Genomic DNA, 16,435 nt, shown 5'->3' with positions numbered 1-16,435 from the left:
TTGCGGACCTACTTCTGAATGTGCTGGCTATTCTAAGGACCTGGCCCCGTCAATATTTTCAGTCATGGACCCAGAACAAGTATACAGATTAGGTTATCAGGACTTCTGCATCCTGGCTGAGTCAAAGGATGGACATGACAACCAAGCATCGAGCATTTTCAGAAGAGGTCACCAATAGACTGTTTATCAAAAAAAAAAAAAAAAAACCACAAAGATTTTCAAAAGGCTTTTATTTTTTATTTCTAAATTGGAACTACTTATATATATTTATATATATGTACAATAAAAATACAGCAAAAACAGTAAGAATTAAGAAAATAGACAAACAAAAGTGCCAAGTGGATAAAGCCAGTCAGCACTCCACAAATCAGAAAGACATTAAAAAGCCAGGGGACAGGCACAGTTATTTCCAAAGTAAACTAATGGCTAAATATTGCCCTAAACAAAAAAGGCTGCCAACCACAGGTTCAAAAGTGGCAAGGCAAAAGTAAAAATGTGGCCAGAAAATTGATACTTTTTTTTTTTAAATGTCCTCAACAAGCTATAAATAAGCTTTAAAACAAGCCCTCTGTAGCACTGTGAAAAACTAGGATTGAAAATTGAAAAGAGAAGAAGTAAAGGTCTTTATGTCAAGACGTGGCACCCTGCTCTCTCCCTCTGTGCACCCACCTACTATGTGTTTACATTAGAGATCAGAAAGCTGGCAGGCAGCCACGTCACTGCAGGGAGGGGGCACTGAATGGCAGAAATGAACACAGAAAAAAATCTGTGTATTAGGATAGTGTCAGCCACTAATCATAGCTACTAATTCAAGCTATAATTGCTGGATTTCCTATGCAGTGCCACCTGAAGGCAAAATCTGGTATTGCAGCACACGTATAATGTTCCCGGAGGGAACCTGAGCTTTTTGGTCAGTTGCCCTAAGAAGCACCAACAAATCTGGGTAGATAATATTGCTAATTTCATTAAATATGCAAGCTTTCCCCAACCTGAAATAAGCCTGTATCATTGTTACATTAAATATGAATTATCCTTCAGAAGCTGGAGGAGCCACCTCACTAAAACCTTTCGATGAAAAAAAAAAAAAAAAAAAAGATGGCCAGAGTCTGCATTGACGGCCAGTCAGATGTCTGAGCAAATACGGAAATGATTCCATACTGAACGTATTAACAGGACCCACAGGAATGTTACCGGTCCTGCTTTCTAATGAGGTAAATGCAGAAATGGACTGATCTCAGAAGGGTGGCGTGGAGAGCAGGTAAGCAGTATTTGGTGGATAAAGTAGGAGGACAGGCTGGCTATTTGTACGATTATTTGTGTTTACACCCCACATTTATCCTCTCTCGGCACTCCTGTACAGCGGTGGCACAATGTTTATCATCAGCAGCCAGTTCCACCCAGAGAAGAAGCAGAATTAAAATTTGTGAAGACCACTAAAGGCCAGGGCATCCTTTCATCACCAACAGTATTCACAGTTTCCTTCTACAACTGGAGAACAGATTAAAACAAAGTCTCTGTAAAATAAGAGACGTTCAAGCGGGTGGGGATGAAATGGGGTCATTTATAGGACTAGAACCGTATACCAACTACCACACAAATCACTAAAAAGGGCGGAACTCTGTTATAAATAATATGTACTGTGAAATGAAGGGGATGGATGGGTTTTCAGTCAGCAGACGTTAATGTAGGAATATGCAAACCAATGGCCAGGGAGGATAATGGATATTAAAGAAGGTTTCCAATTCATACTGGAATTACGGTTAAATAGTGCTATGCAGCCAATGAAATTATGAATAGGGTGTGGATGTCTAAAAACACGAGTCCTGCTCTATTTTTCAAAACACAGTGCATTGCGGTGCACTGCCGCCCTCAGCATATGTGCTCTGGGGTGCATTTAACAATAGATGGCAATGAACCGCCATACACATATGGTGCGGTACCATTATGATGTGCACTGGGGTGTGAATGAACCTATACAAGATCCCTTGAAAGGGCAAAATGTCTCCCATTACAATGTTAGTAACATCCAGGATGCAACAATAGTTATTACCATTAGATGGCGTTGCATATCAAATCTAAAAGTTGCAGCTCCTAGTTAAAGCAGGAAGCTGTGGGGATGAGGCATGCTTCTGTGTAACCGCATGGTACAAAGCAATCCAGGGATTTCCATTTTAACTAAAAACCTAAATAAACTCACCTTTTCCTGAGGAAAAGTTGAGGGGTTGTGGCTGACCTACTTGTCAAAATGTTATGTGCCTGGCTATAATACTGAACCATTGGCTTCTGGGTCAGAGCCCGGAAGAGGAGTATAAAGTCAGAAGAGCTTCTCTGTATACTTGTTCGGAGATGGTTACAAACTGTTGGAACCAGAGCAACAGTATAACAGTATAAACTAATATAGAATTAGGGTTGCACTGATACAGATTTTATTGCTGGCATGTACCAATACTTTCAGTCAAGTACTCGCCAATACCGATATCTGTGCAGGGCAGTTTGAGCCCATACAAAATGAATGGGGTCAAATCACATTGGATAGAATCGCATGTGATTTGAACAGGAATGTGGTGCCCCTCACCGCCCCTGTGTGAACCCAGGCTGAAGAAGTCGCTATGACAAGTCTAGGTTCACACAGGAGCGGTGCAGGAAACCGCATGTGATTTGGACCAGATTTGTACTGCATTCCTGTTCAAATCGCATGTGATTCTTTCCAGGTGTGATTTGACCCTATTCATTTTGTATGGGCTCAAATCGCAAAGATATCAATTTTAGGTATCGGACAATTTGAACAAGTATGAGTACTCATGCAAATGCTTAGCATCGGTACTGATATCAGTGTAACCCTAGTAATGAAGAATGTAAAGTCACCAGTGGCAGCCTGCAAAGGTTTCCTTTCAAGCATTTCCTGCTTGGAACAATCCTCTGCGCTCTCTATAAAGTACTGAACTGCTCTTCTGCACTCTGCTCAGTATTTCTTTAGCTTTACCTTCTCCAATCCCCAAGGCATACGATATAGAAGCTACAAAACCAGCTGCTGACGAGCTCTGTGCCTGACACTCCAATGGTCAAAAAACCACCAACACTGGATTTTCAACCTATCCATCTACATGGTCTCTATCTGCAAGCCCTGATGAAGGGGGTCATGTTGGGCTCAATGAAACGTGTTGGGATCCCTTATTTGATCTTCCATCTGATCCTACACTGGAATAAAATGATATCTGGATAACCTGCGTCGTGACACGTCTATTTTAGATTTATTGTCTCCTATCCCCAGGGCTGGCTTTTTATGATCAGGAAATTTTGTAAAAGAAACCTTCTCTGAAAGATACGGCTTCTTTTCATTGGTTTAAAATGCTCTTCTGACAAAACCACCCTCTAAAAGGAACCTTTCATAAAATCAAGGCAACAAACTTGGCAAACAATTGTAGCAATAGAAACCATGTGAACGATGATGCCATTCACAAAACCGATGCCTTGGAGTACTGGCACATTTTACCAACACAAACCAGCAAAAGTTAATACAAAAAATTAGTGTACAAACACAAGATCCTGGAGTACTCATAGAAAAGCAGCTGTGCCTCTACTCCTGCAATTGGCTCAACATACACCCAGACTACAGCTGCTTTTTTTTTTATTCTTTTTGCAGGATAAAGCAGTATTTTGCAGCCAGCCCCCAAGGATGCAGAGATTGAGGACTAGGAAGCATCAAAGGATGCTGTGAAAGGATAAAAACGTAATACCAAAGCCACCTGCTGTACGTAGACAAGTGCCAGATTCCAGGTTTAACATTTGCCAGGGAGGCACTTAAACAAATTAAAGGCACAGATTTATCAGATGACATGTCTGCCTTCAGCCTCTGCAATTAATGAGAACCAGTCATGAAAGAGCAGTTGTACTAATCTGAATCGCTGCTCTTTGAATAGCATAGTCTTACTGGCCAGGGATGGATATTTGACCCATTATTTATCTCCACCCCTGACACACTGAAGGCAGAAATACTGCTCTGAAAGCTGAAAATCAGATGGAATCGTCCGCTGTTGCTGTCTTACCTACTGCCAGAGCTCAGTGCTAATAACACAAGCTCAGCATTTAATGAAACGGTCACATAACACAGAATGATGTATTTGTCTGGATTACCTTTCTGCTCTGAAAGCCGATAAGACAGAGGTGCATGATCTTCAGCATCTCTTACAAGAATGGGGTAGATTTCTAGTTAGTGGTAACGAGAGCCCCCCGGTGGCCAAAGGCACACATTACAACACAGGGAAATTTCCCAACCTATTGAAAGTTTCCCTGAGTGGTGCCAGATCACTTCTACCCAAAGGATCAAAAATGCCACATTGTGTGCCAAACACAGAAGCACAGCTGGTCCCTGTACTAGAATGAATAGTTTAAGGATATGCAGGCATCTCTCCACTCTGCATTGTGGCATGTTGCAGATCTGGTGTGTTTTCCAGTCAAAGGCCTGGAGAAGAATGGTGCTTTATGTAAAAGGAGTCTAAACCAAACTGCACCATGTAAATCATGGGTGCTCAACCTGTGGCCCTCCAGATATTGGGGAACTACAAGTCCCATGAGGCATTGCAAGGCTGATAATTATAAGCATAACTCCCAAAGACTGAAGCATGATGGGGACACCTGGAGGACCACGGGTTGAGCACCAATGATCTAAATCCAAAGAATTGGGCCTCAAACCAATGACTGTGCAGATGGAATGTGCAGCACACACACTGAAACACCACCCACCAGAGGCTATGTTCTAACGCATTTCATCCATTCCAGAGCTTAATCATAGGGATCACTACACTGTATAATGCAGAGGTATCAGCCCAAGCCCCATGGAGTCTTATACCCTGCCTGTGCTTAGCACTGATAAAAAATGCATTTTATTGCTATATTGAAGCATAAACCGTGTTTGCAAAACTGTTGTTAAATTAAACATTTACTGTTTTTTTTTTTTTTTTCTCTTTTCCTGGTAACCCGAAACCTCACCCCTTGTTTAATCATGTCTCAGTCTCTGCTACCATAATCATGGGTGAGGCTCTTATCAATGCTGAGCCGAAGCAGGAAATAAGATGGCTCCTATGGGGACTCTCAATCAACATTTTGAGCAGTGCTGTACAGGAAAATAAATCAGGGACAATAGATACCCCTAAAGGGCAAGAAAGGGCTGGGATGACAAGCTGCAGTGGAGATGGAGTGGAGTGCCGACTGGTTCTCTTTAATGCAATGCTGTGCAGTGAGGACTGTGTCTAGCTGTGAGATGAACAGCTTCAGCAAATTTAACTCTGAACAACCAGCATTAATGCATGTTGGGTAAAATGAAAGGAAAAAAAAATAAAATCAGTACATTTCTACAATACACATACCATCTCCAGGTTTTGTTATTTAAAAATTTAAGCCCGGTGTTTCTGCAAGAAATCCAGTGAGCTATCAACTTCCTGTTTTAGCCGATAATACTGCCTCCGCTGCCCTGAAATCCCAAGCAGTGTTGTCAGCCCTGCCTGAGTTATCCACTACTGAACTAAAGAATATAAATATATCTCCCTATGTTATTTAGCAGAGGGGGTGTTCTGTAGTCCAGTAGAGAACTGGGTAGGGCTGGCAGCAGAGCTTCAGTTCAGCAGAGGCAGCATTGTCAGCTCACTGCAGGAAGTTAGTGTTTCATTGGATATTTGGCAGGATCACAAAGTATTTTTCTGTACTAGCAGCGTTTTCAAATAGACAAAATGTGAGGACATGTGCATGGGTATTGCAGAGATATGCTGAAAGTTTTTATTCTCCAGAAATACACAAGGGCCGGTTTACATCAGGAATCGCACAGGAAAGTGCTGCACCATTCCTGCATGAGTCACATGTGCTGCAGCACGGTACGATTTGAGCCCAATCATTTTGAATGAGCTGAATTGCACTGGACCGCACCAAAATCACTACTTTAACAAAACACACTGCAACCGGATCGTAGGCTACTTCTGTACAATGCAATCCGGTGTAGGCAAAAACGCACTGCGTTTGAGACCTGTGTTTGGGGGATCGTTAACTTAGCATTGACGCCCGCTGCAGATTGCACTTTGAATGTGCACAAAATGTGGGTTTCCTGCAATGCGTTCTGGTGTGAATGGGTACTTAAGGTCACCAACATACAAAATCAACATTTCCATTTTAGCATGGTTGCTGGCAAGATAAATTGCAAGTCAACTGGTCACGTTCCAGAGATTACATTGGAGGGCTATCTTCACTAGAATTTCCTGTTCATCCCAACTACCACAGTCTTTAGAAAAAAACAAGTTGTGTTACACTTCCTTAACAAACCCTTCTGAATTCAGAACAAATTCAAAAGCAGGGAGTTCGGCTGCAAGAAAGTGAAACCTTCAATCGGCCTTTTTGGAAGGAAATGGAGCAAAGCCGCTGCAAGTAAACCTCACTGCTATAGTCGGAGACATAGGACAGACAGGCAGAACACAGTGGGGCTTAGTGATGGAAAGCAACTGAAGGCAACCGTACCTATTGACTATCAGTTTCTCCAATAGTGCCTTAGAAATGTACATCGAACATCTGACGGAAGGCTATGGTGAACAAGAGGTCTTCAGCCACTATCACAAGGCCTAATGGTCCTAGAAAAGCGGACTCATAAAGGCACAAGATTAAAAAGTGCAAATTTCACATAGTAAAACTCAGCTTAACCGGCAAAGTTTGTTTGGTGCCCTGGAAGGTAGCAGTCTCTGTATGCACCTCACTGGGGAGGGTTACTTCTTTCCATTCAAACGTCCTAGTTTGCTTAGCAGCAGTTTCATTTGCATTTCATTGAAGATGAACAAGTGTGGATTCATGTTGCATACCTGAAAGAGAGAGAACGATATGGACAATCCAATTGTGAGGCTATTAAAGCAGACCTACACCCTCCCCCCACCCCCCATTTCATAAACTACAAAACAATAATGAAAATATAAGCGGAATTGTCCCGTCGGTGTCTATTTTCTAGAATCCCACTGCTGTACACACCTCATGCTTGAAAACCCATGCTGCCGCTTTCAAAATTTACGTCATCGGCGGCAGGCTTTTTTTCCCCTGGTTCTCCATGCTGGCCCACTGATGAGGTCTGTGCCAAAGTTAGCAGGGTTAATCCGGCCACATGTCGAGAGTCCGCCTGCAGCTCTGTTAGCTTGATCAGCAGTTTGGACAGCTTTGCAGCTAGTTCTGTCAGCCGCCAAGTAGGCCACAATATTTGGGCCGATCTGGCCATGTGAGGCGCACATCCATCAGCAGTACTGTCCGCTATATCAACAGCTTTGAGGCACTCTGACAGCCGCGGTCTAAATTTTCTTCCCAATCCCGTTAGAGGGGCTGGGGGGGGGGGAATAGAAGGGAACCCGGGAGTCCGACCATTCCCGGGAGGGGCCCACGTCCACCCCGAGGGACACTACATACCACACCATGGAACTGGGTGGGCACCACTCTGGACAGACCACCTCCCCATCTTGGAATGGGGGTAGCTGCAGGTCAGAGGTACGCTGCGACTCATGTTGTGACCAGGGCTATGCGTTCTCACGTGGCGTTTAACTCACCGGCCAGTCCCCATCCAGTGGAACTATGTTGCGGCATACCTAGCGCCGAGCTGAGGCACGCGCGCTCGCTGACCAGACTGGGAAGACTGCAAGTATCTAGGATGTTCAGTCCGTTGCCCAGTCCAGCAGTTCATTGTAGTTCTCACAGGAACAGAAAATAAAATATTAGTAAAAAAAATTCAGTTTAAAAAAGGAAAAAATGCCAGGACCAGAGATCCCAGCAAGGAACTAGGTGCTTACTCCTGACTAGGCAGAAAAAAAAACAACTGAAGAGCTAGAGCAGGAAGTGGGATTATACCCCCTGGGACTGCTGTATGGGCGTGGTCAAACTTTTTTCCACCTAGTGTCCTACTCCTATGGAGAGCAGCATAACCCAAGGGTCAAAAAAGATATGGAGCTGTATGGAGCAATGAAAGAAAGCAAAAAAATGTTTCAGGGTTTAAACTATTTCTTCAGGCCTAATGCCTAGTACACATGATCAGAAAATCAGACAAAAATATGAACATTAGTACACAGCTTTTGAGAGCCGATCAGTTCATGCAAAATTATCCGAAGGGACAAGCATGAAAATTGTTCTCGCACGATACCAAAACGTTTTTTGTTTAATCAGACCAACAATATTCGTCTGAAAAAAAAAAAAAAAAAAGACCAAAACCACACATTCTCAGAAACGAAAGAATACATTACAATAGCGCACATTCCTTAATTTCCGAAGCGGTTTCCTGTCATACAAGAATTTTCTTAACTTTAGTTAAAAGTTGGTTTTCAATATGAGACTAGCATGCAAAAATAATGGATGATCATTTACCCGATAGTCTCATGGTGTGTACGAGGCTTTAAATATATATATATATATATATATATATATATATATATATATATATATATATATATATATATATATATATATATATATATATATATATATATATATATATATATATATATATATAAAGCTGGAAGATAATCCAATGACACCATCAGATCAGTCGAGGCAGGCAATAGCCGAACCAACCTCCAGAACCATTTTTTCCAGAAAGGAGTCCTCCATAAAAAATATTACTGAGCAAAAGGCTTAGGTGGAGTGGACACTTGGATGCATCCAGTCACCATACACTCCCACAAGGGAGTGTGGGGAAAAAAAAAAAAAAAAAAAACTTTTAAGTGACGGGAGTTAAAGCAGAGTTCCGGCCACAAAATCTATGCGATTTTGGGCCATCCGCTTGCTTTCGGTCACCTGTAAAATAAATGGATAGTTACAATTTTTTTTTTTTTTTTGTTTACTTACCTTGTTATTGAAGAAAAATATACTCACCTTTCTTCCACTTTCTCCCTCTGCGGCCGCGGCCCTCGCCGTCACTTCCTCTTTGCATTGATTCCTGGGAGCTGAACGTCATCGCTCCCAGGAATCAATGAGCCGGCACCGGCCCCACTCGTCACTTCCGGTGCGACTCCGCATTCCCTGCTAAACAGCTTCTGGGCATGCCGCACCGGAAGTGACGAGCGGGGCTGGTGCAGGCGCATTCTGGGAGAAGAGGATGCGCTGGCTTCAGCTGCCAACATCCAAGATGGCAGCGCTGGAGAAGAAATTTTCAAGAAGTATTTCTTGCAGGTAAGTGCGACCCGGGACAGTTCAGAGGCTATCGATTGTGGAATGTACTAGCCCCGACTGTCCTGGGGGTATTTTTATTGAAACATTTTTTTCGTGGCCAGAACTCCACTTTAACTCCTGAGTGTGGGGGAAGGGGAGAACGGAAACAAAGGCAGCAACCCAGGATAATAACTATAATAGTGCTGCGCCAGAAATACTTAAATCAATATATAAACAGGTGATATTGATGGTGTAATAAAATATCAAATGTGTCTTAAATAAAGTCCATAAGTGTCCAAAAAAGTGAAAAGAAGGAGCTCCAAACAAAGTGGAAAGGAAATCCTATGATAAAATTATTCACAAACACCGCTTTGCATATATCCCACCACCGGCTAGATTGGTCTCTCACCTCAGCCACAGACCCATAATATACAATTGATTATCAGTGCAACCAATTAGTGAAAAACCAGAAATAAATTGATACTAATTAAAACAAAAAATGGCTAGTGCACGTTAGTGTCAAATAACAGTGCAATAATCCGGCAGCAAACACAAAAATGTGTAACACCTCACAAATAATATGCAAATAACTATAATAGTGCTGCGCCAGAAATGCTTAAATCAATATATAAACAGGTGATATTGATGGTGTAATAAAATATCAAATGTGTCTTAACTAAAGTCCATGTGTCCAAAAAAGTGAAAGGAAGGAGCTCCAAACAAAGTGGTAAGGAAATCCTATGATAAAATTATTCACAATTTTTTTTCGTGGCCAGAACTCCGCTTTAACTCCTGAGTGTGGGGGAAGGGGAGAACGGAAACAAAGGCAGCAACCCAGGATACCTACTCACTGCATGTTAAAGCGGAGTTCCAGCCTTTTCACTCACCTGTCCAACGGTCCAGCGATGCGGCCGCCCGAAGCCTCGATCCTCTTCCCTCTGGTCTCGGCGGCGCCGGCATCACTGCTGTGGGCACCCGGCGGTGACAGTTTGGGCTTCACAGCCGGGTACCCACTGCGCATGCGCGAGTTGCGCTGCGTGTCTTGATTGGCCGGCAATCTTCTGGGACCTCTGACATGTCCCAGAAGATTGCAGAGGAGGGAGGGGGAGAGGAGAACTTCCGTTCAGGGCGCCGCGGCGCTCCGAGCGGAAGTTGGAGCGGGTACATGTCAAAACTAGGTACCCGCTCCCCCCCCCCCCAAAAAATGACATGTGTGGAACTCCGCTTTAAGTGAGACGGGGGGGGGGGGTGGTCGGAGAACCCCGCCCTGGGAGAAGGGAGGCACCTAGGGCATCATATACTTGCATACCCAGGGAATAGTTTCACACAGGGTTGAATAGAGGATTAAACTGACTTTGCCCAAGCAAAGGGGTCTTTTGGGAGCCTCTGCCCTTGACCTGTATAGCACCCTGCAGCTAACCCAACAAGTTACACTATGTGGCAAGGTGGGCACCTAACAGTACCAAGCGCCCAAAGCAACTTTACAGGCCAGCCTCTCAATTTCTTTGATGGGTCCAGCACAGTCACCAAAGATCTTGCCTTGGGGCACCAATTCAGAAACTGAGTAAAATGCTGCTGTGGTCAACGCGAAAAAAAAAAAAAATAGATTGAAGAATTTGGCAAATGTAACAAACAAAATTCTACTCAGAGGAGACATCCAACACCTAAAGACACTAGCAAAGAACTGAGGATTGCTGGAAGTGGGAATGGTTATATTGGGGTCCTCACAGTTGTTTTGCTAGTATGTCCCAGCCACTGCCTATACCCAGTTGTCTCTGAATCTGCCTGTCCTGTATGAACAAGAAATGTATCCCCTTCTTCATGCTTAACTACATAGCACAGCAGGGAAGAATAAATCCCAAGAGTGTTTTTTTTTTTTTTTTTTTTATAAAGCTTTTGGCGGGTACACAGGTTACCATACAGCTCATTCCCACCTTCACACGGCTTTGTGCACTGCCATATGTTCAATGAAAACAGAGCCCTATTGCAATTCTGTTCATTTGTACACACGCTTGGAGTGAACAATCATGAAATGTGCTCTGTATTTCAGTTTGGCTGGAGATGTCTTAAAGACATGCAGGACTCAGTGACAGTGTCTCTGCTAAAGAGTTGGGGAGCAAAATTCTGCAGCATTTCATGCAGTAACATCACAAGGATAGGTAGTTTACAGTGTTTAGCGATTGTGCTGCAGGTGATTTGCCATAAATGACGTGATCTCTAGTGGGACATGGCCCTTAATCTTCCACAGGGTAACCTGCTAGTGTTGCCATAGGAACAGGCAAAAAGCAAGGAAGCCCAGAGGACTAGAGAATATGTTCCACTTTACATTTTAATTTAGTTTAGAACACTAAATTGTGGATGAAAATAAATAAAAACACAAAAAAAACGCAATAACTCAATAAAAAATTCAGTGAAACGATCACCTTGTAAACCTATTTTTAGGTTAAAAAAATTAAATAAAAAGGAAAACCATTTTTGTATAGATAAAAAAATATTATAATCACCTTTTTTCACCTTTTAATAAGCGATCACGTACCCTCTGTTCTCAGCTGCATAAGAGCCGGGGGAGGAGAAGCAGCATGACAAGGATCTTCCCAGTGAATGACTTTGCAGGAGGAAGGGGGGGGGGGGGGTGTCAGGACATGTCATAGCTAGAGAACTAACCACAGCGTGTTTGTATGCTTAGTGTGGTCAGTTTTTAATAGGGAAGCAGAGGAACTGGCAGGAACACAAGTGAATTCACATAAAGGAAGCAATAGAAAGAGAGCAAGAGACTCTCTCATACAAGTACATGGTACAACATATCAGGAATATGAAGCGTTGGGGTAACAAATGCTGTAACTCAAAAAGCACCATCCATTGCTCAGTTTTCTCCAAATTCCTCTTTTTTTATTGGCTACTGTGATCCGACTTCCTGTTAGACGGTGGCTACTTTCATTTTCCAGGGTCCCACTGTATTTTTTTTTTCTTAGGCCACCCTCTTGGCTTGCTCCCAAGATGGGTTTTAAGTGGTTGAAAAGTTTTAAGGTTTCTTTACTTTCATGCTAAAAAAATCCCTTGGTGTGAAGCTCCCCCCTAAGCCCCCCCAATACTTACAGAAGCCAGATCTCAATCCAGCGATGTACATGAGAGAGTCAGGGCTCTACCGGGTCTCACACTCCTCATTGGCTGAGTTGCAGCAGCAGGAGCCATTGGCTCTTGTTGCAATCACAGAAGAGGATGGGGCTGAGCCACCCTCCCTGTGCCTTACAGACACAGAGGGCAGGCTCGGAAGTGAACACGCACAAGTGCCCCCATAGCAAGCAGCTTGCTATAGGGGCACTAGGCAAAGGGGAGGGGGCCCAGAGCACCAGCGGGGCACACGAGAAGGAGGATTGGGGTGCAAAACCATGGCACAGAGCAGGCAAGTATAACTAGATTTTTGACTTACTGTAAAATCCTTTTCTCTTAGGTTCCTTGACTGATGCATATCAGTAGGACCCTACTGTGTCCGTCAATGAACGATAGAGAAAACAGGTTTATTTTTTTTCTTTACAGATGCTTTAAGGACAATCACTACTATAAACTCTGGGACCCTAACGCTTTAAGGACAATCACTACTATGAACTCTGGGACCCTAACCAAAGTGCACGGCTTGTTCCAAACAGGAGGGGGGGGGGGGGGGGGGGAAGAGATTCAGGAGCTCACGGAGGACATTACAAAGAGGCAGAAAAACACAATAAGAAACAATTTAGAGAAAAATAGATTCCCAGGCCAGATAAAATGAAGAGTTTAGTGACACTTTAAGTCTAGATTACCATTCACACAATTGGTGTCCTAGTCGAGAGAAACTCATTCAGCCTACTGAACTTAGCACCACTGGTCTAGGCCCTGTTCACATCTGGCAATTTGGGATCATAGGCAGAATGGCTGCGATTCTGCCCCTTATTCCAAATTGCATTGCAACAGCAGTAAAAAAAAAAAAAAAAAATACCCTGTGTGTTTGGATGGCATTCATTTTGAATGACACCTCAAACGCGGTGCAGTCGGTCACACTATGGTCATGTGGCAAGTGCTGCAAACCGCATTGTGTGAAGCTTGTTACCCGAAAGATCCTGCTCCTTTTTGGCAACAAACTTTGCACAATGCAGTTTGCCACCATTTATCCTGTGAACAATGCAGCAAAACCGCACAGCATTTGAGGTGCCAATGAAAATCAATGCCACCCAAACATGGTGTGTCTTGCCACTATTGCAGTGCGATTTGGAATTGTGGGCATCACAGCAGTGATTCAGCCTGTGATCCCAAATTGCCAGATGTGAACGGTGCCCAAGTGTCATTTGTGATTCTATGTACTTCAGCCTAAAATTTACGTGACTTCTCAATTCGGTTTGGTTTAGGATTTTGACATGGTTACATTGCTATTTATTATGGATTCCACTTACAGGAAATTTTGCAAAATCAATAACACTACAGGAATCAGTGTTCTGGCCGCTTCAGTGCGTCTTCAGAATGTACAAAAACTAGAAATTACGTGACTCTCTAGCGCTGTCATAAGAAAAGCTTTGAGAATGAACATTATCCTGTAACACATTTCTGATGTATATAACTGATGTGGACACCTGACCATCACACATGTTGGACATCACATTACAAAACATTGGCTACTCCTGTGGACTTTGTCCCCCTTTGTAGATACATGGCCTCCACTCTTATGGGAAGGCTTTCCACAAGATTTTGGATTTTGTGGGAATTCATGCCCATTTATCTAAAGAGCATTTGTGAGGTCAGGATATTGGTCGAGCTGGCTCATAAAAATTCTAATTCATCCCAGAGGTGTTCAGGTCACTCCTCCACACCAAACCCATCAAACTTAGTCGTTATGGCACTGGCTGGGGCACAGGGGTACAGTTACAGTAGCAGAAGCAAAAAAGGGCCTTCTAAGGTGTCTATACTTTTGATCATACAGATAGGTGTGATATCCGGTATCCTTAAACATTTGGTCATACAGTATTTACTTGCGTTATGCAAAGTGTCTGTTAAAATTTCACTTTTAAATAAAGAATTTAACACCGTCACAAAGACATCCACTTACTCTGTTCTTTATGTTGTTGCCAACAGTTGCAGTCCAGTTATACCTGTGGAGGAAGGGATTCGATCTGATTATTAAAGAGGAAGTAAACCCTCTGAAAAAAAAATGGAAAAAAAAAAAAAAAACACCTGTAAATTACATCACTCCCGCGCATACGTGCGGGAGCCGCCGTTTATGGCACAGGGCTCTGAAGAACGGCACGAGTGGCCGCTCCTTCACAGCGCATGCGCCGATGAACTCATCGGCTGCATGCACTGTAAATATCTAAGCGGTACAAGTTTAGGAGATATTTATAGCACCCATAGGTAAGCCTTAATATAGGCTTACCTATAGATAAAAGTCTTTAAAGTGGGTTTACAACCACTTTAATAAGCCCCAATAGGTGGGATTCTTCTAGGTTAATAACATGTTGCTATATAGCAAGCCCACAGTATAAAACTCCTAAAAGTAATAAAGTTGAACTCCAGACAAAACTATTTTAATATTCTGTATAGAATGTGGAAAAGTCAAAACCTATGTTAGGTTTTGCTGCAGGTTTTTTACCACTTCAGCCCCGGAATGTTTTACCCCCTTAATGACCAGGTCATTTTTTGCAATACATCGATGCGTTACTTTAACTGACAATTGCGCAGTCGTGCGACATTGTACCCAAATAAAATTTACGTCCTTTTTTCCCCCTACAAATCGTTTTCTTTTGGTGGTATTTGATCACCTCTGCAATTTTTATTTTTTGTGCTACAAGCAAAAAAACGAGCGACAGTTTTGAAAACAAAAAAAACCAATGTTTTTTACTTTCATCTATAAGGGAAGGGGTTAACATCAGGGGCGATCAAAGGGTGAAGTGTGCTCCTAGGAAGTGCTAACTGTGGGGGGTGGACTGACTGCAGGAAGAGAGATCTGTGTTCCTTGTTAGTAGGAACACAAGATCTTTCTCTTCCTGTCTGCCAGAACGATGGTCTGCTTTGTTTACATAGGTAGACGGCCGTTCTGTCATTCCTCCCAACGATTGCAGCCGCCACACCAATCACAGCGAGACCATGGCTCTGGCGGTGCACGTGCGCACCCTAGAGCTGACGAAAACAATCACGTACAGGGACATGATTTTGCTCTTAAGGGCCACCCTGCCGCAGTAAATGTACGTGGGGCGGTCCTACGTGGTTAATCCATCCCCTTATAGGTCACTGGCAGTGTAAGCTACAGTTCGGTGAATCTTCCTCCAGCTTCTCTACTGTGTGTTACTAACCCACAACTTGTATGCAGTTCAGTTTATGAAAAAATAAGTGTATATTTGATTGATTTGCGCAAATGTTATCGCGTCTACAAACTGGGGAAAAGATTTGTCATTTTTATTTATTTTTTTACTAGTAATGGTGGCAATCAGCGATTTTTAGTGGGACTCCGACATTACAGCGGACAGATTGGACACCTGACACTTTTGGGGGGGACCAGTGACATTACTACAGTAATCAGTGCTAAAAAATATGCACTGTTAGTGTACTGCCACTGGCAGGGAAGGGGTTAACATCATGGGCGATGAAAGGGTTAAATGTGTCCCTAGGGGGTGTTTTCTAACTGTGAAGGGGAGGTGGGCTTGCTGCATGAACACAGATCTGTGTTCCTAAATAAGAGGAACACAGGATCCCTGTGTTTATAACTGACAGAACAGCGGTCTGCCGTTCTTTCTCCACAGGGAGCAATCGTGGGTACTCGGCGGCAATCGTAATGGCTAGACCCGCTGATGAGCTTCCCCTGTGGCGAACGGGAGCGGGCCCGCGCCCTTGCTAGCAGCCCCGCGAAGCAACATACAGGTATGTCGTTTCGCGGGACAGAGCCGACCTGCTGCCGTAAAACTACGGCGGCTGGTCAGCAAGTAGTTATTAAGCTTCACCCCTCCTCTATGTGACAAAGTGTTTGTCTGCTCAGGCCTGAGCACTACATCCTGGGAGGAAGCAGAGATAACCTGCACCCCATTTCTAGAACTACTGGGTATTGCCAAGGGTCTGACACACAATTGGAGCATTAGGGGAAATTCCTGAAGACAGGTTTTGGGAGGTGAGGGTGTATCCCATGAAGAGAACTGTAATTTTGCCCTGAATGGGCAAAAAAATGACAGGTCCCCTTTAATACACATGCAGTTTGTCTTTTCTGTCATGTTGATTTGACAAGAGGTTAGATTCTTTTAAAAGCAGATTTAAACCCTAACTGGACATT

General features: G+C 43.3%; 1 protein-coding gene across 1 annotated transcript in view; it reads right to left on the bottom strand.

Moving 5' to 3' along the window:
• Positions 1 to 6,743: 6,743 nt before the first annotated feature.
• LOC309558588 (uncharacterized protein) overlaps positions 6,744 to 16,435 on the bottom strand; it is a gene marked incomplete at its 3' end in the record, with an annotated part of 57,126 nt that continues 47,434 nt past the window's right edge. The window contains exons 18-19 of the mRNA XM_082261666.1: positions 14,228 to 14,270; positions 6,744 to 6,836 (exon numbers count right to left, since the gene is read on the bottom strand). Coding sequence (XP_082117792.1) covers positions 6,744 to 6,836; positions 14,228 to 14,270 — 136 coding nt within the window. The remainder of the gene's footprint in view (positions 6,837 to 14,227; positions 14,271 to 16,435) is intronic.

This window comes from Pelophylax lessonae, assembly GCF_965119305.1.
Source record: "Pelophylax lessonae genome assembly, chromosome: 6".
NCBI classification, from domain to species: domain Eukaryota; kingdom Metazoa; phylum Chordata; class Amphibia; order Anura; family Ranidae; genus Pelophylax; species Pelophylax lessonae.
The sequence above is the reverse complement of the archived record's forward strand: the minus strand, read 5'-3'. Positions and strand labels throughout refer to the sequence as shown.